At 38.7% G+C, this 26217-nt stretch overlaps 1 protein-coding gene across 2 annotated transcripts; it reads right to left on the reverse strand.

Annotated features, from left to right (window-relative positions):
* Positions 1 to 21371: 21371 nt before the first annotated feature.
* LOC104115933 (putative glucose-6-phosphate 1-epimerase) lies at positions 21372 to 24634 on the reverse strand. Of its 2 annotated transcripts, XM_009626665.4 has the most exons (9): positions 24495 to 24634; positions 24268 to 24402; positions 23330 to 23404; positions 22717 to 22773; positions 22476 to 22633; positions 22252 to 22383; positions 22044 to 22146; positions 21768 to 21867; positions 21372 to 21672 (listed from the first exon to the last, which is right to left on the reverse strand). In XM_009626665.4, exons 2-9 carry the CDS (start codon positions 24343 to 24345, stop codon positions 21485 to 21487), a joined length of 891 nt encoding a protein of 296 aa, XP_009624960.1. In that variant the 5' UTR covers positions 24346 to 24402; positions 24495 to 24634; the 3' UTR covers positions 21372 to 21484. The 2 variants fall into 2 exon arrangements, with proteins under 2 accessions (XP_009624960.1, XP_009624961.1); XM_009626666.4 differs by lacking the exons at positions 24268 to 24402; positions 24495 to 24634 and having other exon boundaries at positions 22476 to 22646; positions 23330 to 23533.
* Positions 24635 to 26217: the final 1583 nt, after the last annotated feature.

The following is a 26217-nucleotide window of genomic DNA, read 5'->3' on the forward strand; positions in this document are numbered from 1 at the left end:
TGGCTCATCATCAGCAACTATCTTCTTCTCGACTTCACCCTCGTAGTATTTTAAACATTGATGGTAGGTAGATGGAACTACTTTATTCTCATGTATCCAAGGCCTTCCAAGCAAGACGTTGTATGAAGTCTTTGCATCGATCACATGCAGCCATGCACTTGATTGCATATCTTCGATGGTGATTCCCAATCTGATCGCACCTATGGCTCTTTGCCCCTCTTGGTTGAATCTTTGGATCATCACATGACTTTTCGAGAGATCGTTCATGGGGATACCAAGTTCTTTCACAATGCGAATTGGCAAGATATTCACTGAGGATCCTCCATCAACCAAAATTCGATTTACCCTTTCATCACGCATATAGCAAACTAGGTACAACGGGCGGTTATGAAGAGTGTCACCTAGTAGAAGATCGTCATTTGTGAATGTAAATCTTTCCTCGCACGCGTTATCTTCTTGAGAAATAGACTCGATGAGCTTTTTTGAAGATGGTGCCAACTGTAGGTCATCACTCTTTTCTTCCCCTCTATCAGCATTGTAACAAGAGGCCTCAATACCGTCATGGGAAATCTTCGTGCGGAACCAACATGGAAAGAATTCCTCCAAGGTCACTGGATGTCGTGGCTTTTGAGGGTGGAGCACCTCCACTTTTGCTTTCTTCAAACGCCTAACTGGATTCTGTTTCATTGGTGTTTTTACCATCATTTTCCTTGTTGGTTGTTCTATTGATTCTTTTCGTGGGCTCCTTCTGTGGCGCCTATGACGAGTCACCAACGTCCAATCTTCATCATCATCAGGTTGATCGACTTCAACTTTGTTGTTCTCCAGTAATTCTTCATCTTTACTTTCTTTAAAACCACATAATTTGTCCGGACTGAATGAGCCAAAGGTGATAGAGACTAGGTTTGTGCTTGATTTCTCATCTTCGAGCACGATCTTCTTCACGAGCCAAGTCCATAACTTTGTCCTTGAATACAAAGCACTTCTCTAGAGGGTGGCTCACAAGTCGATGGTATTTGCAGTAATTTGGGTCATTCATTTTACCGGCTTTATTTGGCCGCTTCATCTCCGGAAGCTCAATGAGATTTAACTTGAGGAGTTCTTCAAAAATTGCTGGCACATCAGAATCCAGAAATGGGTATTCCTTCTCTTGCATTTCTTTTAGAGTCAACTTCCCACTTGGTTTATCTTGAAAAGAAGTGGATTTCGTACTCTGCTTCTTGCTCACCTTCGTTGTGAAATTCACAGGTAATGTGTTGACATTCATAGCTTCTTTGTTTTCAGACTTGGGTACAAACTTGCTCCATTTCCTGACTTCTTGCTTGTCGCTCCCTTTGCGAGGCTCATAGATAGGCAGCCTTTCATTTCCAGAAGAGGCCATGATTAACTCCATGTTATGGGCACGAGTCGCAAGTTCTTCAAATGTGCTAGGCTTGATACCTTGCAGGATGTAGCAGAGTCCCCAATGCATGCCTTGGATGCACATCTCTATTCCAGAAGCTTCACTAAGCCTCTCTTTGCAGTTGAGGCTTGTATTCCTCCAATGATTGATAAAGTCGATAACTAGTTCACCTTTTCGTTGACGAGTATTTGTAAGTTCTATCATACTCACAGTACGTCTCGTGCTATAAAAGCGATTGAGGAACTCTTGCTCTAGTTGATCTCAGCTATCAATAGATCCAGCCTCGAGGTCTGTGTACCTATCAAAAACATTTCCTTGTAGCGAGCATACAAACTACTTAACGAGGTAATCTCCATAAGTCCCAGCATTGTTGCACGTCTCAACGAAGTGCGCCACATGTTGCTTTGGATTACCTTTACCATTAAACTGTTGAAACTTTGGAGGTTGATAGCCAGCAGGCATCTTCAACTTATCGACCCTTGCAGTGTATGGCTTTGCAGATGTAAGGGAGGACTTGGCAGCAACTTCATACTTGTTCTTAATGGTTCCTTCAATGAACTCCTTCAGTTGATCGATTGGAATCATCCCTTCAGATGAGACAGGGATAGCCTTAGCGGATGCTACTTGTCTTGGGAAGAATCAATATCTGGAACTTTTGGGAGCTTGCCAGGTGCGTGGGTGGATTCTTCTTCCATAAAGATTCCCACCCTATCTGTTAGCTTGTTGATTCTAGCATCTTGATTTTGCATGCACTTGGTCAAGCCAGCGATTGCTTTCGTCAAGTTTGCCAATTGCTCCTCCACAGATGAGGTGTTTGTCACCATGGCTTGCATGATTGTCATGGACGATGGAGAGTAGCATGGATTGTCACATAGATTAATCCTCGATTGGCTCACACTATGTGGTGTAAGTGGGGAGGATCCATCACTTGAAGCATCATCATCTTCCTTCACAACAGAGTACTTAGATCCGGAGAGGTCAAGCAGATCAAGAGTTTTCTTGATCTTTTCAGCAACATCGCTTCCTCCTTCGGGTGCGTTTATGGAAGATCTTGCTCATTTTGAGGATGAAGATCCGAAAATAGGGATTGATGCGGATGGCACTTGGGGTGCTTGTTGTCCTAACGAGCTTGCTTTGCTCCTCGTAACTGGTCCAAAGCTTCCAAAAGTAACATCGAGGATGCTTTCCACATCAGCATAGAACCTGGAATTAGCAGCCTTGGTGGAAGTTGAACTGGATTTGATTTTCGTTTAAGCCATTTTAATGTTCTTGAACTTTGGTGATTGTAAAGTTGAGATTAGAGGTAGAGATTGTCCCACTGGGCATGCCAGAATTTGTAGACAAAAAATTGCGTTGAGAAAATAAAATCAAGAGCAAGAAATATTGCAACAATCGTAGTATTTTATTTTAAATATTTGAGTGTTACAATCTTTATGGTTCCTCTTATTATACTTTTCCAATATAAATTCAAGGATAGACTGTACAACATGAGGATATTGGAATCCCATGGGGTTGATTTCACTACTTTTCAGCTAGAGGATAGAGCCCGTAGATGGTGGCAGTCTTATGCTTTTGGCAGACCAGCAGATTCTCCTCTCATGACTTGGGACAGGTTCACCCGTATCTTCTTGGACAGGTATATTCCACCCTCCCAGAGGGAAGAGTTGCGGTTTCAGTTTGAGCAGCTCCAGCAGGGTCAGATGTTAGTGACTGATTATGAGGTGAGGTTTTCTGAATTATCTCGCCATGCACTAATGATACTCCCTACTGAGGCGGAGAGAGTGCGAAGGTTTGTAGCCGGTTTACATACTGGTATTCAGGCCACTATGGCTCGAGAGGTTGAGATGAGTACTTAATTTGTTCTTCATTCTTGAGCTTGAACTTGATTGCTTGAACTTGGACTTGATTGCTTGAAGCTTGAAACTTGTGGAGGAATTTGCAGCGTTTGATTCACGAGCTCTTTCTTGCTTCTTGTTATAACTTCTGATATTTTTTTAAGGTTATGAAGACCCCTATTTATAGTTGTAGGAGGGAAGAGTTATGATAAGAACAAACTCTTTCTAACCAATCAAATCGAAGTGTGATAATTCCGCATTTGATTGGTCAGAACATGTCACTTGCACACATGGCACGATTTCATTAGCCTTTTATTGTGACTTGGCATGCCTTATCATTTTAACACGTGACATGATCCTATTGGCTCTTCCGCTTGACTTGGCGTGCCACGTTATATGACACGTGGCACCAAACTGGGTCTCTAGGAAGATGACATTTTGGGCTTAATGAAGTGGGCTCATCACTTTAGCCCAATTAAATGGGCTAGCTCAATGGATTATGACTTATTTATTTAATCCATACTTATTGGATTTATATAATTATTCCAATTATATTAGCTCATAATATTTATTTGGACCAATATATCTTGAATTTAAAATATAGTCCAAATTAATTTATGAATTTAATTCCGTAAATTTTATACGCCTACACATACATTTATAACAACTAGTCTTACATTACGCACGTTGCGTGTATACCCCACTCAATAAGTATAAATATTTAAAAAAATTACATAAAAATATATTATAAAATAAAATAAAATAAAAAAATATGTAACTTTTCGAAAATGATGATTGTTGATCGTATTTTGCTAACTTAATACAACCAACAAAGAAACTATGCCCATAGAATTTCTCAATCATCGTAGTACAAAAAAAAGGACAAGAACAGGAGAACATAGAATTTTCTACCACCATTGATTAGCCAAACACTTTAGAGCTGAGTACTGGTTAATTCTGTATATTTGTTACATGAAGGTGTAAGGCGTAAGAAAGACTAGACCACAATTTTCTGTACACGCCATTTGGAGAAAGAACAAAGACAATAGTGCACACATTGGCTTATTTATTCTCCATTGAAATAAACGCATAGATCCATCTATTAGGGGTAAAAAAACAAACGATATTTTGCTGAGAAGTTTCGTTCATCCTATTCAATGAATATAAAATTTTAAAAATTCATAAATATTATTAAATAATTTATTTGAATTATAAAATAAAATTTTAAAAATATAAACTTTTGAAATTTACAAATAATATTCATGTTTAGTCATCAAAGTAGCGGATGACTTAACTAAACATGAAAACAACCTAGATATTTTTGAAAGCTAAATGACTATCATGTATCCCCTTATTTTTGTTTTAACGTCGTATGAAATGATGTTGAGGTACTATGTATGCTAAACATGTCAACTATAAAAGAAATAGCGACAAATCACTTTTTTTGTAGCTAAACAATAAAAATGCATCGCTAATTATTGATCATCAAAAACTTCTATTTTCTATAAGATGAGTATATTTTTAACATGATGAATTAATTCTAACATACGTCTTTCTATAATAAATAAAATTTTGATTGTATAAGGTTAAGTTCTTGGAAACTTAAAGTGAAAATTCACAATTAACATCAAATTTTAAATATTAGTTTATCTAAAATTTGTGAAAACTTCGGTATTTCAACACTATGTTACCTTTTGTAATGCTTGAAAGAGTTTATTTTATTTAGGTAAAGAAAAAGAAGTACATCCTAAATATTAGGCAAAAATTTGTTGGTATCGTGGAAATAAATAAAAGAAACTTAACATAATTCCAAGTAATAATTAAACTTAATTTAGTAATCCAATGACTTTACTATAAGCATCCAAATTAATAAGTGAAATCTTCAAATAATTTTAAGTAATTATTAGTCGGATGTCTTTTTACAAGTATTATATTGTATTCAAATAAGGAAAGAATATAAGTAAAATCTTACTCCATTTTATAGTAAAATTTTGAAATTCTAAATATTAGGAAATAATTAACGTCTAGAATTTTAGGAAAATAACTTAAATTATAACTTTGTCCAATGTAAAATCTATTTCTAAAGGGTAAAAAAGGCGAACGACATTTTGCTAATGGCTATCGTGCTTTTAATATAGTATAGATATAGATATAGATGAAATATTTGGTTTATGTGTGTGTGTTTTCACATGTAAATTTATTCTTTTTCTTTCAATTTTTTTTCAAAATCTACTCCAACCATTTCTTGTGTTTTTTGCTTCCTTTTTCACATAGTTAGTAGGGACAGAGAGATTGCGAAAATGAGCGACGACAGTCGACGGCTAGGGAACTATTTGTTTCGAATTTGTAAATTTATGATTCGAATCACGACCTCTTTGTAACACTACATAAATTTGAATTAGTTGTGGATGCATTAAATGAGTATTAATGTGACCTTTTAACATGTGAAGTCCTATCGGGATGAGTATGGGTGGAAACAATTATTTTAGAATCAAGATCGAAAGTGAGGTGCATAAAATTCGATTGGATCAACTAAGTTTATGGGAGGTCCGTCTTATAGCCTTAAACAGTACAAGGCCATAAAAAATCACAGTCATAGATAGTGCAAGGCCATGAAAACTCACGGCCATAGACAATGCAAGGCCATAAAAACTCACGGCCATAGACAGTGTCAGGCACTGTCCAGGACATTAACCTCAGTGCCCCTGACAGTGCAAGGCACTGTCCAGGGGATCAAAGTCAGCGCCCATGACAATGCAAGACATTGTAGTTTTGGCGCCTCTGATGGCGCCTTGCACAGTTATTTTGGCGCCTCAAATGATGTCCCGCGCCGACAATGTTTATCCGAGCTACTTTTATTTCCTCCTCAATTTTTGGGATGCGTACACTTATTTAAACCCTACCTCATTCCGTACAATACCTAACACGTAAGTTTGCTCAAGAAAGGGAATCTCTCAAGAACCCAAGTTCCCCAAGGTCCCTCCATCATCCAAGGTGAGTTCTAAAGATGATTCTAAGTTAATTTTAATTCTCCAACACCTTATTAACATGGGTAAATCTTTCAAATCATTAGATATTCGATCGAGACACCATTGTTGAGAAAAGAAACCCTAGAACTCGAATTCAAGAAGATTGAACTTCAAAAAGGTAATGCTTCTACTCCCTACATTTATAACTATGAATTGATGAGTTTTTGGGAGAGTGGTAAATGGGTTTGATAAAGAGAACCATAAGAACTATGCTAGAATTTTGGATTGTTAACTTATGATTGTTGTAAATATTTGGGTGATGAGAAATTGTGTTATTTACATCTATTTGGGATTGTAGAATCACCTAGAAGTAGTAGAACAAGAATTCGGTAAGGAAAATACCATTAATGAGGGATATGAGCCTTTACGCCCAAAAGGTGTTTGATAAAATTCCAAAGTTACCAAAACATAAGCCTTAGCGCTAATATTGGTTCCTCTTGATATACATTGCCATAGATTATCGTGAAAGAGACGACGAACATTGTGATACTCTTAAAAAGGGCCAAAGTTAAGGTATGTGAGGTTAACACTCTGTAATGACCCGGCCGGTTATTTTGAGCTCTAGCCCGTCGTTCGGCAGTTTGAGGTCATGAGCAGTTTTACTTCAGGTATTATGACTTATACGCGTGGTCGGGATTGAATTTCGGGAAGTTCGGAGTTGAATTGGAAAGAAAATTCTCATTTCGAAAGCTTTAATTTGGAAGAATTGACTAAGATTGGATTTTAGATGAAACGGCCTCGGAATCAGAATTTAAAGGTTCCAGCAGGTTCGTATGATAATTTCGGACTTGGGCATATATTCGGATCGGGTTTTTGATGCCCCGAGAGCATTTCGGCACATATTGTGGAAGTTAACATTTTGGAAGAATTCCATAAATTTGGGTTGAAGTGCATTTCAATGTTATCGATGTCCGTTTGGAATTTTGAGTCTGAGAATAGCTCCGTATGATAATTACGGTATTGGGAGCGCATCCGGAAGTGAATTTGGAGATCCGTAGGTCATTTTGGAGTCGTTTGGCGAAAGCTAGAAATTTGAAAGTTTTTGAGAAGTTTGACCGGAAGTGGACTTTTTGATATCGGGGTTGGAATCTGATTCCGGAAGTTGGAGTAGGTCCATAATGTCAAATGTGACTTGTGTACAAAATTTGAGGGCAATCGGGAGTGATTTGATAGGTTTCGGCATTGAATGAGTAAGTTTGAAGTTCTAAAGTTCATTAAGTTTGAATTGAAGGGTGATTCATAGTTTCGATATTATTTGATGTGATTTGAGGCCTCGAGCAAGTTCGTAATATATTTTGGGACGTATTGGTATAATTGGTTGAGGTCCCGGGGGCCTCGGGTAGATTCCGGGTGGTTAACAGATCGAAAATAGAATTTGAGGAATAATTAAGGGAGTTGATATCTGGTGCAACCGTACCTGCGAGGTTTTGGCCGCAGGTGCGAAGCCGCAGAAGCGGCCAAGGAGTCGCAGATGCGGGGTTGGGCAGTCAGGAGAAGGACCGCAGGTGCGGAGTATTGGCCGCATCTGAGCAAGCACAGAAGCGAAGGAGTTGACCGCAAAAGCGGAAGAAGCAATTCTATAAAAACGGGACTTGGCCCATTTTCATTTGGTTTGGACGATTTTGGAGAGCTTCAAGGGGAGATTTTCATCAAGAAATTCTAGGTAAGTGGTTTATTTCCAATTGTGAGTTAAATACATGAATTTTACATGGATTGGAACATGAAAATTAGTATAAATTGTGGGGGTTTTGGTAGAAGACCTAGAATTTGATATTTTGGATTTTGACCATGAAATTGTGCATAGAATTGAGAATAAACTATATATTTGAGTTCGTGAGGTTATGGGTAAAGTTTATCTTCAAAAATAATTTCAGAATTCGGGCACGTGGGCCCGAGGCTGATTTTTATCGACTTTTCGATCGGGGTTAAAAATTTCTATAAATTGGATTATAATGAGTATTCGAGTGTATATTAATGGGTTTGCATAATTATTGGCTAGTTTTGGAGCGTTGTGCATCGATTCAAGTTGTTTGAAGGGCTCGGAAGTCGGTTATGGAACTACGGAGCGAGGTAAGTCTCCTTTCTAACCTTGTAAGGGGGAATTAACCCCATAGGTGAACTAAATTATTGTGTGCTTTTATTTTTGGGGGCTACGTACGCACGAGGTAAAGAGAGTCCGTACGTAGCTTCTAGCTATGCCTACGTCCGGGTAAGTTTAGGCTCACATCATGCCTTGTTGATATTGTTATTAATTTATGTTTATTGTTTGCCTTGAGAGGGAGCGAGATTGAGTCTGCTTATTAAATATTTTGAAAGGAGTTGAAATTGAAAAACTTAAGATTTAAAAGGTTTCATTTGAACTTCGTAATTTTGAAAAGAATTGATGAATAATATAATACCTGAAGAAATCTATGTGTAATCGCATCGCATGTATGTTTCGCGAGCGGGGTAATTTTCTTAAAAAGCTACAAGCTGAATTTCCCTTATTTTGAAAAAAATCAAGAAAGAGATATGATTTTAATATTAAATTTATATTTGACCGTGTCTCAAGTATGATCCGCGAGTGGGGTGATTCCCTAAATTTATGTTTGACCGCGTCGCACGTATGATTCGCGAGCGGGGTATTTCCTACTGCTCTCATGGGAGCGGGTTGTTCGCCTCGGCAGATTAAATAGATGCATCTATGGTTTGCCTCATTCGACCCTCTGGCAGTGCACAGTTTAAATATTAGTTGGATCGGGCCATACGACCTCGGCATGATTTGCGCATGCTTGTATTGCTTGCCTTGAAATATATAAATAATGATATTGACTCCTCGGCCTGAGTTAAATTGTTAAATAATGGGAGATAAATTTGGAGATTTCTTAATTATATAAGAACTACTTACTTACTTCAAAATATTGAGCTTGCAACCGTTCATATAATCCATACTTAACTATATCATTGATATCCTATTTATAGCCCATAGTAAGTGTCAAAGTCGACCCCTCGTCACTACTTTTTCGAGGTTAGGCGGAATACTTACTGGGTACGCATTGATTAACGTACTCATACTACACTTGCTACACATTGTTGTGCACGTACACATATGTTTAGCGTCCTTGTGGGCGCAGAGGCGCGATTATGGAGGGGACTTAGGTGAGCTGCATTCTATATGACGCTCCGCAGCCAATAGAGTCTCCTTTAGAGTACTTATATTTTTCCTAACTAATTTGTATTTCAGACAGCTGTTGTATTTATTTTACATTCTTAGTAAATGCTCATGCACTTGTGACACCGAATTTTGGGATGATTATGGGTTGCACTGTATTGGAAATTTTTAAAGATATTATTACGTATTTTGTAGAATTTATTAAGTATTCATTATTGGCTTGCCTGACAGCGGTGTCCGGCGCCATCACGACCTTTATGGATTTTGAGTCGTAATAACATGGTATCAGAGCACTAGGTTCACTTAGGTCTCACGAGTCATGAGCGATTCTAGTAGAGTCTTGCGGATCGGTATAGAGACGTTTGTACTTATCTTCGAGAAGCTACAGGGCTGTTAGGAGCACTTCCCTTCTTGATTCCTCATCGTGCGATTTGATTCCTTTGAGGCTTATGCCTTCATTTCCTTCCCATTCAATCTTATGCAACGTGGAGCGCTTGCTATCAATCGAGAATTGAGGAATTTTAATGGTACTTCATATGTGGTGCGGGATGTTTCTCCCTGCGTTGTTGATTGGGCTATTGTCGTCGCCTTGTGGAAGGATATTCTATCATTTAAGCTCAGTAGATGTACTTTTGAGAGCTTTGAGGCTATACACAGGTTGCTATAATGCTCATGAGTTGTTATTGCACAGTATTGATGTGATGGTAGGATGCTTGCCTATGTCTCTGGGCAGTGAATGACTAGAAAGGAGGTTTACTCAGTGCATGATTTAGAGATTCGGTATTTTATTTCCGACGGAGGAAACGCAATCGAACTAAGAATGTTCAAACTTGGGTTGATGGAGTAGCGGGACTCGATATTTTCGAGCGTGGTGGAATCCTCGCCTGTGATGTGCCATCGTCGACCTTGATTGGTTATAATGTGTTAAGTTTGCCGGTGTTATGATTTTATTCAATTCACCTTGGGGCAATGTATTATAAATGGTGCCGGGAAAGCGGGTGTCTGAGGTCGCAGTGTGCAGTGGTTCAGGATCGAATCGGCATTCCTGGTATTAATGGCTCGAGAAAGATAATTTTCGGAAAGGTTTAAAGTTGGTAGCGATCTATCGGTTCAAGAGCTACAGAGGTAGATCTTGATTTAAGGCCACAACTAGGCAGCGAAGGATGCGGAAGAATATGTGGGAGGTGCCTTGCGGTGAAGAAACTTATAGAAGGCCAAGTGTGAGGAACAGGAGTCGGGTAGTTACTTAAAGGAGTGAGTTTGACCAAAGTGGGAGAGTGGTAGAGTAGCATGTGGGTTTTGTGATAGGATAGCTATACGCCTTGAGGAAGTTTAGAGTGATTTGGGAATTATGGTGGACGGTGATTGGATCTACGGAGCTAATTTGAAATATTGGCTATTATACGACGAGAGATTGGATACAACAGAAAGGAGTTGCTTGATAGGAAGAAGGATACAACATGACTTTGGATTATAATGTATTGTCGCACCTTTAGTTGACGTCCATGAGAAGTGAACAGACTGGTGTAGCTGGTGAATGAGCTCGGACTTAGGATGATCTACTGATTTCGTAGTAACTATACCCAGTGCAGCGATGTTGGAATATGTCGGCATGTAATTTCCATAGGTGGGTTATCTCCTGTGAGCAGGTTAGCGGTCGCATGGTGTTGACGAAGCTTCTGCAAAGAATTCTACAGGCTACCCAGTAAAGGGTCGAATATGTGTATGTGGCTAGCGATTCAGAGTGTTCCTGAAGTGTTTAACATAAAGGTTTTGAGGAATTTGGCGGGTTGATTGTGCTAGATCATGTCGATGAAGGAAGAATCTTGGTGGGTTCCAGGTTTATGCAATAGTAGCTTCAAGCTAAGTGGGAGAGTCCCACCGCCACAGTTAGATTGCATGGCCATCTATTTGTAAGATTTCTGGTTATTGGCACATTGATGGGTTATTGTGACTAAGGAAAGAGACATCAGTTGTAATTTGAGCAAGCGATTTGAGGAATGTGTGCTATAGTTGGCCTTATCGATTCATGCTCAGGCTTTGGGAAGACTCGGGATTTATGCTTCGTGTAGAGGCGAGTTACAAGGAAGATGATTCGGCTAGGAGCTTCTTTGAGAGGGTGTTCAGGTGCTAGAAGAACCTTGGAGTAGATTATATTCAGGACCGAGTCAGAGTGGGTGAGTCTCAGCAACGGCCCTAGTGAATTCAACGGATGAAGTATGGTGCCTAAGGATTTCGAGTCCGCAGTATGGTTGAGTATCGAGCTTTTGTAGCGATTTGTGAAAGGGGGGCTTGGAGTGTTCTATGTTATTTTTGGCATGCGGGGTAACATTGGAGGAATGGGAGAAAATAACTTCGGACTCATAGAGAAAATATAAGAATGGATATACCCGTTAGCAACGGTTGAATTGGCATGATGATGGCAATGATCAGCTCCTTCAGTGTGTTGGGTTATTCATGTGAATTGTGACGGTACGTACGAGGTTTGACGGTCGTCGTAACTGATCTATTTGGAGGCTTTCGAGTATTATGGCCTATTATGTGTAGATGGATCCCGGAAGAGTTATGGTAGTTTAGACCACTACTTGATGTTGGTAATTTCTGCGGTTATGGGAATTCAATCACGGGTTGCAAAGGTTCTCTGAAATGAGTTAAGTAAAAAGGGTTCTATATGATGAAGTGTTTACCCTATTAGTAGCTCGAAAGTTAAGATGAAATTCTTGTACTCTTGCGCATTGACATGATTAAGTGCAGTGATCGGCATGGGATTCGGAAGTTGAGGATCAAGGTTGCAGTTTGGTATCGACAAGAATGTCAAGAGCTCGGATGAGCGGGAAAGGATTCAGATGGTTAGAGTAAGCAGGTATTGTCTTTGACGTCACCTGAGATCGGTGTCTTGTGTAAAAGGCTTTGCATACTGATTGCGGATTCTTGATTTGATTCACAGCGTTAATGTGGCCGGTGGTATGGGCGTGCAGACTTGTTACCCGGTGCGGAAGTCGTGGGAGCATGTCCCACGGGAAGATTATATAAGAGTGACATGTAGTCACTTGATTGATTGAAGATTTACACCAAGTATGAAGAGGGTTGTAATATCGCTAATTTTAACATTTATGCCTAGAGGGCGCTCGGTTCATTTGGTTATGGACTGTGGGAGTTTGTTCCGGTTATGATGGTTGTTCTCGTGTGTTATGGAAAAAAGGGTTATTATGGATCTTGAAAGGTTATTAGTCTACTACGGTGCAATAAGAATCGGCTTGAGGTCTGTGGATGGATTTAAATGTGAATATGGGCTCTATATCAGGCCGGATGTGTTCATTTCAGCATAGCGCTCCTCATGGAGGAGTATTTGGACGTTGGATGTTATTTCATCGTCGGCTATTTCATGTAATACTATATTGTGCTGCGTGAGTTGTGAAACGGCTTGATAAATTTCCTATGTGTTGAGGTTCCGCGTAGCGATGGTGTTATGTGAGCGGGATGGCTCTTGAGATTTAGATCATATATCGCACCTTAGTTGTGCTTGAGTTTTGTAGCGTATGGAGCTATCTGTCTCCCCAGGGATGGTATTATGCACTTAGCGTACTTGTGGCCGATATTCGGGTATTTTGTAATAATGAGCATTCTAGCTCGGTAAGTATCTCCTTATATAGATTTTGTGTTTGGATCGAGTAGTGCGCCGCAACAGTGTGATGTTGAGTACAGTTCCCTATATCTATTCTTATGTGTTTTGTTTCTCATTTTCTGGGGAAGGTTCATAACGCCTTTTCGGTTGTTTAATTAGTAACGTGAGTTGAGTAGTTCTTTCCAGAGTTCGTTTTCCTTATATATCACATTCAAGTTTGTAGTTTGTCGGCACGTTGTGGCATCATATGAGATTTTGGCAGAGTCTGAGGTAGCTTATTGCCGGGGCAGCTTATACTGGGAGAGACGGGATTATTGGATCTGGGGTCAGTGTGATCAGATCGGTATGAGGCATAGTTAAAGAGTAAGTATCGGTATTCAGTCCAGAATGAGGTAATGGTTCTTGTCAAGGGGAGAAACTCAATGAATGGTTGACTCGGCAGTTGGTTGTAAATTTCTACGCATCTTTTCCGCTGCGGCAGCATTACAAGAGCTGGAGCAGGACATGTGTGTGGCATGAGGTGTGTTGTAGACATCAGGTTCGTGGAATTTTGGCTATTTTTATCAGAGGATGTTATTATGGTCATGTGAATTATGTGGTGCATGGTGTGAATTCAGCAAAGGTATGCTGTCATGTTTTGGTACATCGTGTGCTGATTGATATGGTGATCGTACGTTAGAAACAAGGCTGGCAGAAGATTCCGGATGTTGGAATTTGGCTCTAAGGCAAATTTGACTAAGCAAAAGGGGAATCTTCAGATTTACTCGAGCCAGTGTGCTCAACTGAGTTATGGTAGCACGGGTAAGTGCACGAGGTGTTAAGCAGTGATTTCAGACAACTCCAGAGCAGTTCTTAGCACGTTCGAGGGCGAACGTATGTTTAAGTGAGAAAGAATGTACTGACCCGACCGGTCGTTTTGAGCTCTAGCGCGTCGTTCGGCGGTTTGAGTCCATGTGCAGCTTCACTTCAGGTATTATGACTTGTACGCGTGGTCGGGATTGAATTTTGGGAAGTTCGGAGTTGAATCGGAAAGAAAATTCTCATTTCGAAAGCTTTGAGTTGGAAGAATTGACTAAGATTGGATTTTAGAGCAAACTGTCTCGGAATCGGGATTTGAAGGTTCCAGCAAGTTCGTATGATGATTTCGGACTTGGGCGTATGTTCGGATCGGGTTTTGGATACCCCGGGAGCGTTTCGGCACCTATTGTGGAAGTTAACATTTTGGAAGAATTCCATAAATTTGGATTGAAGTGCATTTCAATGTTATCGATGTCCGTTTGGAATTTTGAGTCTAAGAATAGCTCTGTATGGTGATTCCGGTATTGGGAGCGCATCCGGAAGTGGATTTGGAGGTTAGTAGGTCATTTTTGAGTAGTTTGGCGAAAGTTAAAAAATTTGAAGGTTTTTGAGAAGTTTGACCGGAAGTGGGCTTTTTGATATCGGGGTTGGAATCCGATTCCGGAAGTTGGAGTAGGTCCGTAATATCAAATGTCACTTGTGTGCAAAATTTAAGGGCAATCGGGCATGATTTGATAGGTTTCGGCATCAAATGAGGAAGTTTGAAGTTCTAAAGTTCATTAAGTTTGAATTGAAAGGTTATTCATAGTTTCGATGTTCTTTGATGTGATCTGACGCCTCGAGCAAGTTCGTAATGTGTTTTGGGACGTGTTGGTATAAATGGTTGAGGTCCCGGGGGCCTCGGGTGGATTCTGAGTAGTTAACGGATCGAAATTGGAATTTGAGGAATAATTGAGGGAGCTGATATCTGGTGCAACCGCACCTGCGAGGTTTTGGCCGCAGGTGCGGAGCCGCAAAAGCAGCCTAGGAGTCGCAGATGCGGGGTTGGGAAGTCAGGGGAAGGACCGCAGGTACGGAGTATTGGCCGCATCTGCGCAAGCGCAGAAGCGAAGGAGTAGACCGCAAAAGCGGAAGAAGCAATTCTATAAAAACGGGACTTGGCCCATTTTCATTTGGTTTGGACGATTTTGGAGAGCTTCAAGGGGAGATTTTCATCAAGCAATTCTAGGTAAGTGGTTTCTTCCCATTTGTGAGTTAAATACATGAATTTTACATGGATTGGAACATGGAAATCAGTATAAATTGTGGGGGTTTTGGTAGAAGACCTAGAATTTGATATTTTGGATTTTGACCATGAAATTGGGCATAGAATTGAGAATAAACTATATATTTGAGTTCGTGAGGTTATGGGTAAAGTTTATCTTCAAAAATATTTTCGGAATCCGAGCACGTGGGCCCGAGGCTGATTTTTATCGACTTTTTGATCGGGGTTAGAAATTGCTATAAATTGGATTATAATGAGTATTCGAGTGTATATTAATGGGTTTGCATAATTATTGACTTGTTTTGGAGTGTTGTGCATCGATTCAAGTTGTTTGAAGCGCTCGAAAGCCGGTTATGAAACTACGGAGCGAGGTAAGTCTCCTTTCTAACCTTGTAAGGGGGAATTAACCCCATAGGTGAACTAAATTATTGTGTGCTTCTATTTGTGAGGGCTACGTACGCACGAGGTGAAGAGAGTCTGTACGTAGCTACTTGCTATGCCTACGTCCGGGTAGTTTTAGGCTCACATCATGCCTTGTTGATATTGTTATTGATTTATGTTTATTGTTTGCCTTGAGAGGGAGCGAGATTGAGTCTGCTTATTAAATGTTTGAAAGGAGTTGAAATTGAAAAACTTAAGATTTAAAAGGTTTCATTTGAACTTCGTATTTTCAAAAAGAATTGAGGAATAATATAATAGCTGAAGAAATCTATGTGTAATCGCGTCGCATGTATGTTTCGCGAGCGGGGTAATTTCCTTAAAAAGCTACAAGCTGAATTTCTCTTATTTTGAAAAGAATCCAGAAAGAGATATGATTTTAATGTTAAATTTATATTTGACCGTGTCGCAAGTATGATCTGCGATTGGGGTGATTCCCTAAATTTATGTTTGACCGCGTCGCACTTATGATTCGCGAACGGGGTTTTTCCTACTGCTCTCATGGGAGCGGGTCGTTCGTCTCTACAGATTAAATAGATGCATCTATGGTACGCGTCATTCGACCCTCTGGCAGTGCATAATTTAAATATTTGTTGGATCGGGCCGTACGACCTCGGCATGATTTGCGCATTCTTGTATTGTTTGCCTTGAAATTTATAAATAATGATATTGACTCCTCGGCCTGAATTAAATTGTTAAATAATGGGAGATAAATTTGGAGAGTTCTTAATTATAAAAGAACTGCTTACTTACTGCAAAATATTGAGCTTGCAACCGTTCATACAATCCATACTTAACTATATCATTGATATCCTATTTATAGCCCATAGTAAGTGTCGAAGTCGACCCCTCGTCACTACTTCTTCGGGGTTAGGCGGGATACTTACTGGGTACGCGTTGATTTATGTACTCATACTACACTTGCTGCACATTTTTGTGCAGGTACACATATGTTTAGCGGCCTTGTGGGCGCAGAGGCGTGATTATATCGGGGACTTAGGTGAGCTGCATTCTATACGACGCTCCGCAACCAACAAAGTCTCCTTTAGAGTACTTACATTTTTTCTGTCCAATTTGTATTCCGGACAGCTGTTGTATTTATTTTACATTCTTAGTAAATGCTCATGCACTTGTAACTACGGGTTTTGGGATGATTATGGGTTGCACTGTATTGAAAATTTTTAAAGATATTATTACGTATTTTGTAAACACCATCTTCTGCTATTTAATTGAGGGGAACAACTATGATTTCAAAAATATTAAAATGAGAATTTATTAAGTATTCATGGTTGGCTTCCCTGACAGTGGTGTCCGGCGCCATCACGACCTTTATGGATTTTGGGTCGTGACACTCTCTTTACGTTTGGGAATGTTTATGATTCTCCCTACGTCCTATACTTTATGACTGTTACGAGTTTCCTCAGAAAGTAATTATGCCTTAGTTCCATGAATAGTTGTAGAACTTCTATTCTCTAGATGGTATAGTTTCTTAATCGTTCAACATCCTATGAGTTTCAGTTATGAAAAATTAATTTATTATGAATACATGTCTTAGTCTAATCCTATTTAGCATTTCAGTATCATGTAACTCAGTATGATTCAGTATTTCAGCATCACGTATTGCAGTATGATTCTCAGTTCCTAATTCTAAATTCCTGAATGTTGAACACTTGTATTTGGGCCTGAGGCTGCAGTTTATGCTTTATGTATCTTTGGGACTGAGGCCGCAGTTTATGCTTTATGAATCTTTGGACCTGAGGCTGCAGTTATGTATACGTATACTTGGGCCCGAGGCCGCAGTTTGTGTACATATATATATTAGGCCTGAGGCCGCAGTTTATTTATTCAAATAAACATGTGGTTCATCATTTAGAAGAGGGAGTATTCATAACCTTACTTCCTATGTTTAGTTCAGTTATCAATTATCAGTTATCAGTTTCAGTATTTATAGTTCTTTCTTTCAGTTGCTTTACATACCAGTGCAATTTAAATGATGTCACTTTTTTTCGAGGCCTGCATCTCACGATGCAGGTAATGATTTACAGGTTGACGATTCAGAGTACTAGGATTCTCGTACCAGTTATTGGGTGAGACCCAGTTCTTTCGGGGTATTATCATTTCATTATAGTCTTTCAGTATTTACAGACAGTCAGTATTTTCAGTACTTCATTAGAGGCTTCATAGACTAGAGTAACAATTAGACAGAGTCGCGGGCTTTTCATGTTAAGCAATGTTGACTACAGATATGTTGCATACTTATGCTAGTGTTTCCGTACATTGATTTATATCATTCAGACTTTCAGTATATCAGTATGTGTTAATTTATCTTCTGCATTCAGTATGTTATGATATCACATGTTGATTCAGTAAGCCAGTTGGTTCGCTCGGTCACATGTAGTCAGGCACCGGGTGTCGTGTTACGTCCAGGCCCAGGTTCAGGGCGTGACAAAGCTTGGTATAAAAGCACTAGGTTCAAGTGTCCTAGGGAGTCTATGAAGCCGTATCCAGTGGAGTTTCCTTTATATGTGTGTGCCGGCCACGCATATAAATGGTTAACTACCAAGACATTCAGGATTGTCTCATTTCTTTCTACTCTAGATCGTGCCATGAGGCTTAGAGCTATAGTAACCTTCTCTTCCTATCAAATTCCAGACGTATCGAATGCCCAAGTGACAGGCAGGAAAAACCCAAAGTCCTAGAGAGGATGATCGCCTATTGGGGTATAATTATGGAGTACAGGTTGGTAACAAATTAGACTTAAGAGGATGTTGAAAGCGGGATACAATGGATAGTATTACATATTAGATAACCTTATCAGAAAGTACGAAAGCAGTTATCATGTTCTATGGTTATCAGTTTACCTCAGTTACTAGTTATACAATCTTTCAATTAGTAGGTTTATGGTTATTCAGTATGCCATCTGCTAATTTAGGTATATATTCTCTTACTTGGTTTACTAATCCTAAAAATGATTGTAATTTCTTTTTTGTATCTATGTTTTCATCAAGATTAATTATTTTTTGTACTATGTGTGTTTGCATTTTTATTCCATTTTTATCTATTTGTATTCCTAAAAATTCTATCTAATTCTTCATAATTTCTGCTTTGGTTTTGCTTAAGCTTATACCAGAGTTTTCTATAATATGTATGAATTTTTCTAATAATTTTATATGTTCATCTTGTGTTCTTGAATATAGTAATATATCATCTATATATACTATACAATTCTCTAGTTGGTTAAAATAATTATCCATAAAATGTTGGTATCTTCCTGATGCATTTTTATATCCAAATGGTAAAACATTCCATTCATAAAATCCTTGTGGCACTGTAAATGCTTTTAGTTTTTTAGATTCATCTTCTAGTTTTAGTAGGTAAAATCCTGATTTACAGTCAAATTTACTAAAGTAATTATATCCTTGGATTTGTCTTCTTTCCATTTATGTAAGTAATTTAGTTTTTCCTAGTAAGAAAGATTTCTTAGAAGTATGTTGGAAAATGAGTCATTATTGACGTAAAGTACAAAGAATTGCAGAAGATAAGGATTGTTGTTCGGATCACAATAAAAGAGAATTATCCGCAAGTACAAGACCTTAACCTTTAGCCTAAAGGGGAGTTGTGAAAATCATCAGTAAGTCCAGTTGGAGATTTGAAACCCAAAATGTTATCATTGATACAAAAAATGATATAATTACCACCAGGAATGTGCCTAGCGTGTGTAAGAAACACGAAGTTAGTAGAATGTTCATGAGACTCTAATCTTCGGTGTACTGGTCAAAGACTTAGCTCGCATCAATACTATAAGTGTTTTCAGGAATTACCTTAAAAATATAATCAAGTATGGGAAGTATAGCTCATGATTGAGGCAGATAAGAGAACTCTGGTGAAAGACGTTCACTGCTTAGTCAAGCTAGGAGTTCGACTTTCGGACTCCGAAGATAATGTAGTTGTTATCCAGAACAGGACTTGTTCCTCCTAAGTAGCCGAAGTGAAGGAGAAACACTTTGATGATCCCTACTTGTTCTAGCTGAAAGAGGGGATTCACAAGCATAAGACGATTACTTTTGAATAAAGGGGGAGATGATGGTACTTTGAGGTACCAAGAAGGATTGACGATTCAGAGCGTTAGGATTCTCGTACTAGCTATTGGGTGAGCCCCAGTTCTTTCGGGGCATTATCATTTCTTTACAGTCTTTCAGTATTTACAGATAGTCAGTGTGTTCAGTACTTCATTAGAGGCTTCATAGACTAGAGTAACAATTAGACATAGTCGCAGGCTTTTCATGTTAAGCAATATTGGCTACAGATATGTTGCATACTTATGCTAGTGTTTCCACACATTGAATTATATCATTCATACTTTCAGTAGATCAGCATGTGTTAGTTTATCTTCCGCATTCAGTATGTTATGATATCACATGTTGATTAAGTCAGCCAGTTGGTTCGCTCGGTCACATGTAGTCAGGCACCGGGTGCCGTGTTACGTCCAGGCCTAGGTTCGGGGCGTGACACTCTTGCCCACTAAACATTTGTCTTTGAGAAAGGCTTATGTAGATAATACACATGCCTAGCACTTGATACATAATGGATTACACAAATGACAGAACAAAAGAAATTATCAGCTAAGAAATACCAACATGGGCAATACATAACGCATTGTTCTCTTCACCGGAGGCGGATCCACCTTATAGCAAGGTGATTCAGTTGAACCCGCTTCGTCGAAAAAATTAATTATTTTCATCAGAAAATCATGAAAAAAGATAATATTATAAAACTTGAACCCACTTGACACAAATGATATTATAAAACTTGAACCCACTTGACACAAATGAAAGCCGTAAAGCAGTGGCAAAGAGGGTTCATAATGGGGGCAGAGGTCACAAGTTTGAATCTCTGTTTCAGCGGCAAACTCATATTTATTCCACATTGTATTTTATGTTTCAGTTCATCATTTTATGTTACCTTTTTTTCCCATCACCTATTGTTACCTTGCTATTTTTTATTTTATCTTCTTTTCCTGTTTCTCTTTGTGATTTCTTGCTCATCATTTTATGTTACCTTTTTTTCCCATCACCTATTGTTACCTTGCTATTTTTTATTTTGTTTTCTTTTCCTGTTTCTCTTTATGATTTCTTTTCTCTGCTTATAACCACAATAGCTTTTCTTATTAAACTCTATTTTACTTCAAGAAAAAAAACCTTTCCATTAAGTGAATTTTGGTTCTCTCTTTCATAATTTCTGCTAAAGCATGAGAGTGTTTTGTTGAGATTATTTGTAGTTTTTTAATTTAATGTAGTTTAGTTTATATATGTTGAAATTTTTAATTTTATTATACTGAAAATTTTAGTTTGGTGTATAATCTCTTTTACTTTAAACGCATGTATCAATTAGTTTAGGTCATAACTCACTTTTTTACTTTTGTTTTGTTTGTAAATACTTGTTATGTTAAACTTCTTAAGAGTGTATAAGATTTTTAAGTTGGTTAAATATTTTTTGTTAAAATTAATAAATATATAAATTTGTTGAAGTAAAATTTGTTAATGTATATAGATAAAATTCTAAAAATTAAAAGTAAATAGTTGTTTTTTTTTTTACAAAAATTTCCAACTTTGATTAAAAAAGGGTGTCAATGACTATTTTGAGGTCACATGATGACTAAAACTGAGTAGCGAGCAAATTCTATTTACCGGTGCCGATTATACAAGTGGTTACTATGCTTTTTGACTGAACCCGCTTATATAAAATCTTGGGTCTGTTACTGTTCTTCACTATATGTTTAATTGACGTCACCTCCTCACCAATAAACGGGGCAGGTCAATACATAGAACGTTAAACCAAAGAACTGCAGAATCATCTTATCAAGTTTATCTTTACATATAAACATATGACAGCAACATAACACATAAGAGAAGCCCAATATGTAGCTTATATTTAAGTTCAGCTCAAACCATTTGAGGATCCAATTGCCCACTACAATAGCTTGAAGAGACAGCAACAATCTCTTGACAGCATTTCCATTCTTGATGAGGTTTCAGCTCAATTGGCTTTTCAAAGGCTGCGGAATCTACTAACATCATAATCTTGTAGTCAGAAATAGCCTTAGGTATTTTGTCCCATGGATTCCAAACAACTGTCAGTCAAAATGAAGATTCAATATAAACTACAGAGGGAATACAATGCCCAAAAGATATAAAAATAAATAACTAGTTAACAGATTTTGCAGACCTGTATCTAGTAGGCCTTCCTTTCGCAGAACGAAAGTTCTCTTTTTCTCATGGTCTATAATGGCAATTTTTGGGGGTGAACTCAAGTAAACACGATGGACCTGACACACATTTAGCAATATTCAGTAACGAGAAATCCTAGTTTCTCACCAAATGCTACACACGAGAAGAAATTTAGATTAACCAGCCAGCAATACTTAACTTTTACAGACTTTAACGCGAGAAAATTTAAGATCAAGCAAAGCTTAGCCTATCAATCAGATACAGAGAAATATACCTCCCCGTCAAATGTAATAGCATCAGTTTGTTCAGTAAATCTCTGCCTTTGCAACAAAAGATCCAAGTAGTCAAGTGTCTCTAGACCTTCAATGCGCACCTCACTACAATCAACATAGTAAAATGTTAATGAATAACATGTCTTTTAAGCCTAATTGTAAAGATTATATGATGACTACGAATACAGCAACATAAGTTACTTCTCAGACCTGATATCAGATACTGACAAGTAATTTCTTAGGCCAAACTTAAAGGAAAGGGATTTGTTATCAGTATTCCTCACAGAGGGTATCAGCTTCAGCCTTCCAGGACCCAATGATACATGAAGCCGGAGTTCAAAACTGCATGAGACCACCATACATCACCATAAAATGCAGTGATCCTCCTAAAAAAGTTTCATTATTTGGTAACCACAATCACCACCTGAGCATACCTACAAGGCCAAGTTTTCAAATCTTTCCCAACGGGCTGACAGATGAGGTCAATAGATGATTGGCTTCCAGAGGAAGGTAGATGCAAAGGGCTACTAACTAATGACCACAGATTCTGTCTCACCAATCCATGCTGCAGAACTTGCCCTGTAGCACCAAGCTGCATAGACAAACTAAAGCTCTTGAATGAATGCATAGAATCAAGAAACAAGATTAATAAAAAATATTGGCAAGTGATCTCACCTGTGAAATTGAAACAGATATCCCGCCCCTATTTGCATTTGGAGATTTTGCAAGAGCCTAAAGAATGAAAAGGCACCAATATGTAAGCTAACGTTATCAGACCTCAGCAGCCACTTAGATAAATATCTCACTGATTAATGAAGCTTACGATATTCATACGTATACAAAATGGTGTATTAGTTCTTGCCATCTTCTGATAAAACTAAATAGACAACCATTTAGCGTTTGCTATCAAAACAACCACTATTTAGCAAGCAATATGGTGTGAAAACTAAGGTAATGCAGGCCACTTTGTAGTAGAGGTTAGAAAGAAACACATACAGCCTACAAAATTTAGGCCTAGAACACTTGAATGCAGCTGAAATGTATACACAAAGAACTATTAAATGACTGTGATTCAGTGTATGCAGTATGTGAACTGTAAATATAGGTTATGACAACGAGAAAGAAGCATATTCAGAAAACACATAGGCTTTGTTTTCTCCATGCAAGCTACAAGTATAAGCATGTATATCTTGGTGACTCCTTCACAATTTGTTTTCGTCCCATCACATAATTGCTTAAAAAATATAGCACGAAAAGACTATTAAATATGACCATCCATGTTGCATACCTTGGTACTTCTGAACAGTTGTTCCTCTCCTCGTTCATTCTTCCATGAGACAACTTGACCACCATACAAGAGTACCTATTTTTAACTTATTAAAATGGAGTTACATATACCAAACCATATAGAGAATCCTTCTGGTTCATGATTCAACCAGTCAGCAAATGTGACTTGATGTTATACTTCAGCCAGTACCATCTACAGCACGCACTAGCCATAAGCCTGAGTGTCGCCTCTAGTTCAAATGTTCCAAAACCAAGATATTCAAGGGAAAAAAGAATATGAAAAGTCTGAGGAAATGTGTTCTTAAACCAAACTAAACATTTCAAGCCTACCTCAAACAGGAAAGTTGTTCAGGAAAATACCAAAGAAGCTGAGATTAAAGTTTCAGAAGCGGTTCATATGCAGTTGCTTCTATATGTTACCTTTTGCATCCAAATCTAGTGGGAAGAAACAGGAGCTAATGAAGAAGCTAATAGGAACTAAAGAGGAATACAGCATAGTAGCTAGACTAGCCGGAGTTCATGGAATAGATGGTCCTATATTTTACACAGATATCAAAGTCTCCTTTAGTATGCACTTCATAGTCAGAGACATAATACAAGAAAATTTATATAAACCTTAACCAATTACTGGTCCCTTGAGATTAATTTCTCTGAATAAAAATGGAACTTTTTTTTATAGAAAACTAAGAACGCTTCATTCGGCGTGGTTATTATGGAGGACAAGCTGATGTCTATAAGCCGTAGCGTGAAATTTTTAGATTATTGCGATCTGAACTCCCTATATCCATTTATAACGAAAACTTATCCGATGGCCGGAGATGTACCCATCTGGCATAATAATTTGGGAAAGGCAGAATTGGATTAAATTCTTAATCCACAACAATATATCATGAATTTCAGAAATATTAAAGTGTAAACTTGTTGCAGTAAGAGAAAGACCTCCGCTGAGGAACCACCAGGCTCAGACAACAACACACGGGGAAAGCCATTGGAGTCATCTACTACATCAAAAGGCATCTGCTTTATTGGACTGAACAACCTCCACCTTATAATTCTCTTCACCCAACAATCCAGCTACAACAAACAAGAAACAACATGTAAGGAATTCGAAAAACAAAAAAGTACCTGATCACGGCATTAAAATGAAATGGGAAGATGAAAAGTACCTTGCTTTTTATCTGTCTTTATCACAATTGATATCAAGTTTGTACAAAAGTGGCTGTTTATATACAGAGAACTCTGAGTCATCATCGAGTAGGAACAAAGAAACAAAGTCTCTTTAGAGGAAGTTGAAGAGTTAAAGGTAACAGGAGATTCAAGGAAAGAAGACCCAATGAAGTTGAATTGCTATGTAGTTTGCGTCACCTTCAGATAAGGATGGGAATCTTTCATTCTTCCATTTTCAGGTTGATTGTTTTCGTGGATGTAAAAAGTACTACTCTAATTTAGAGTGCTTAGATTCTGTAACGACCCGAACGGTCGTTTTGAGCTGTAGCGCGTCGCTCGACGGTTTGAGACCTTGCGTAGCTTCACTTCATGTTTTATGACTCGTACGCGTAGTCGGAATCGAATTTCGGGAAGTTCAGAGTTGATTCGGATGAAAAATTCTAATTTCGGAAGGTTTAAGTTGGGAGAATTAACTAAGATTTGACTTTTGAGTAAACGACCTCGGAATCGGGATTTGAAGGTTCCAATAGGTTCGTATGATTATTTTGGACTTGGGCATGTATTCGGGTTGAGTATCGGGTGGTCCGAGAGCATTTCGGCGCTTATTGAAAGTTGGCATTTGAAGGTTTTAGGATTTCATAAGTTTGGTTTGAAGTGGATTTTGATATTATCGATATCCGTTTGAGGTTCCGAGCCTTGGAATAGGTTCGTATCGTGATTTGTGACTTGCACGCAAAGTTTGGCGTCATTCCGGAATGTTTAAGTATGAGTCGGATGCGTTCGTCGAAATTTGAATGTTTGAAAGTTTAAAGAAGGTTTCAATCGTCGATTCGTAATTTTGATATTGTTTGGTGTGATTTGAGGCCTCGAGTATGTTTGCGTCAGGTATTGAGACTTGTTGGTAGGAATGAACGGGGTCCCGGGGCCCTCGGGTATATTTCGGGATGGTGTCGGACCAAGTTTTGATGATTTGTTGTTGCTGGTGTGCTAGTGTGCTGGTGTGTTTCGCGATCGCGAAGAAGGAAATTGGAGGGGGCAACTGATTGCCCTACGTGAACGCGAAGATGGGTCTACGAACGCATAGGTTGTCCTGGCAGTGCTTCGTGAACGCGAAGGCCCAACCGCGATCGTGATGAGGAAATGGAGGAAACGGGCCAGGAGGCCTTTGGCCTACGCGAACGCGACATGGTAATCGCGAATGCGGAGGGTCGGGGCAGTGATGCATCACGAACGTGATGTCCTAGCCGCAAAAGCAAAGACCGTTTTTGGGGCAGTGGCATTTTTGGCCTAGGAGATCGCAAGGCATTTTTCGCTATCGCGAAGAAGGGAATTCTGGGCAGTGTTCTTTTAAAATCGGTGGTTTGGCTCATTTTCACCTCATTTCTTCCATGTGAGCCAACTTTGGGACGAATTTGGAGCGCCATTTCCATCATCAATCTTGAGGTAAGTGATTTCTATACATTGTGAGTTAAATACATAGCTTATATATGGATTTAAACATGAAAATTAGTAGAAATTATGAAATTTTGGTAGAAAACCTAGAAATCGTATTTTTGGATTTTGACCACGAAATTGGACATGAAATTTAGGATAAATTATATAATTCAGTTCATGGCGTTATGGGTAAAGTTTATTTTCCAAATTTCTTGGAATCCGGGTATGTGGGCTCGAAGGTTGACTTTATTGACTTTTCGAGTGGAGTTAGGATGTAACGACCCGACC

Source organism: Nicotiana tomentosiformis, chromosome 4, assembly GCF_000390325.3.
Source record: "Nicotiana tomentosiformis chromosome 4, ASM39032v3, whole genome shotgun sequence".
Lineage (NCBI taxonomy): Eukaryota > Viridiplantae > Streptophyta > Magnoliopsida > Solanales > Solanaceae > Nicotiana > Nicotiana tomentosiformis.

What these genes read in the sequence shown, in the direction of transcription:
- LOC104115933 (XM_009626665.4), bottom strand. Translation starts at nt 24,345, where the DNA reads ATGCCTTTTGATGTAGTAGATGACTCCAATGGCTTTCCCCGTGTGTTG. An exon ending in CTATTACATTTGACGGGGAG is followed by an intron (nt 21,868 to 22,043) that starts GTATATTTCTCT and finishes AATGTGTGTCAG; the next exon opens with GTCCATCGTGTTTACTTGAG. An exon ending in GGAAGGCCTACTAGATACAG is followed by an intron (nt 21,673 to 21,767) that starts GTCTGCAAAATC and finishes TTTGACTGACAG; the next exon opens with TTGTTTGGAATCCATGGGAC.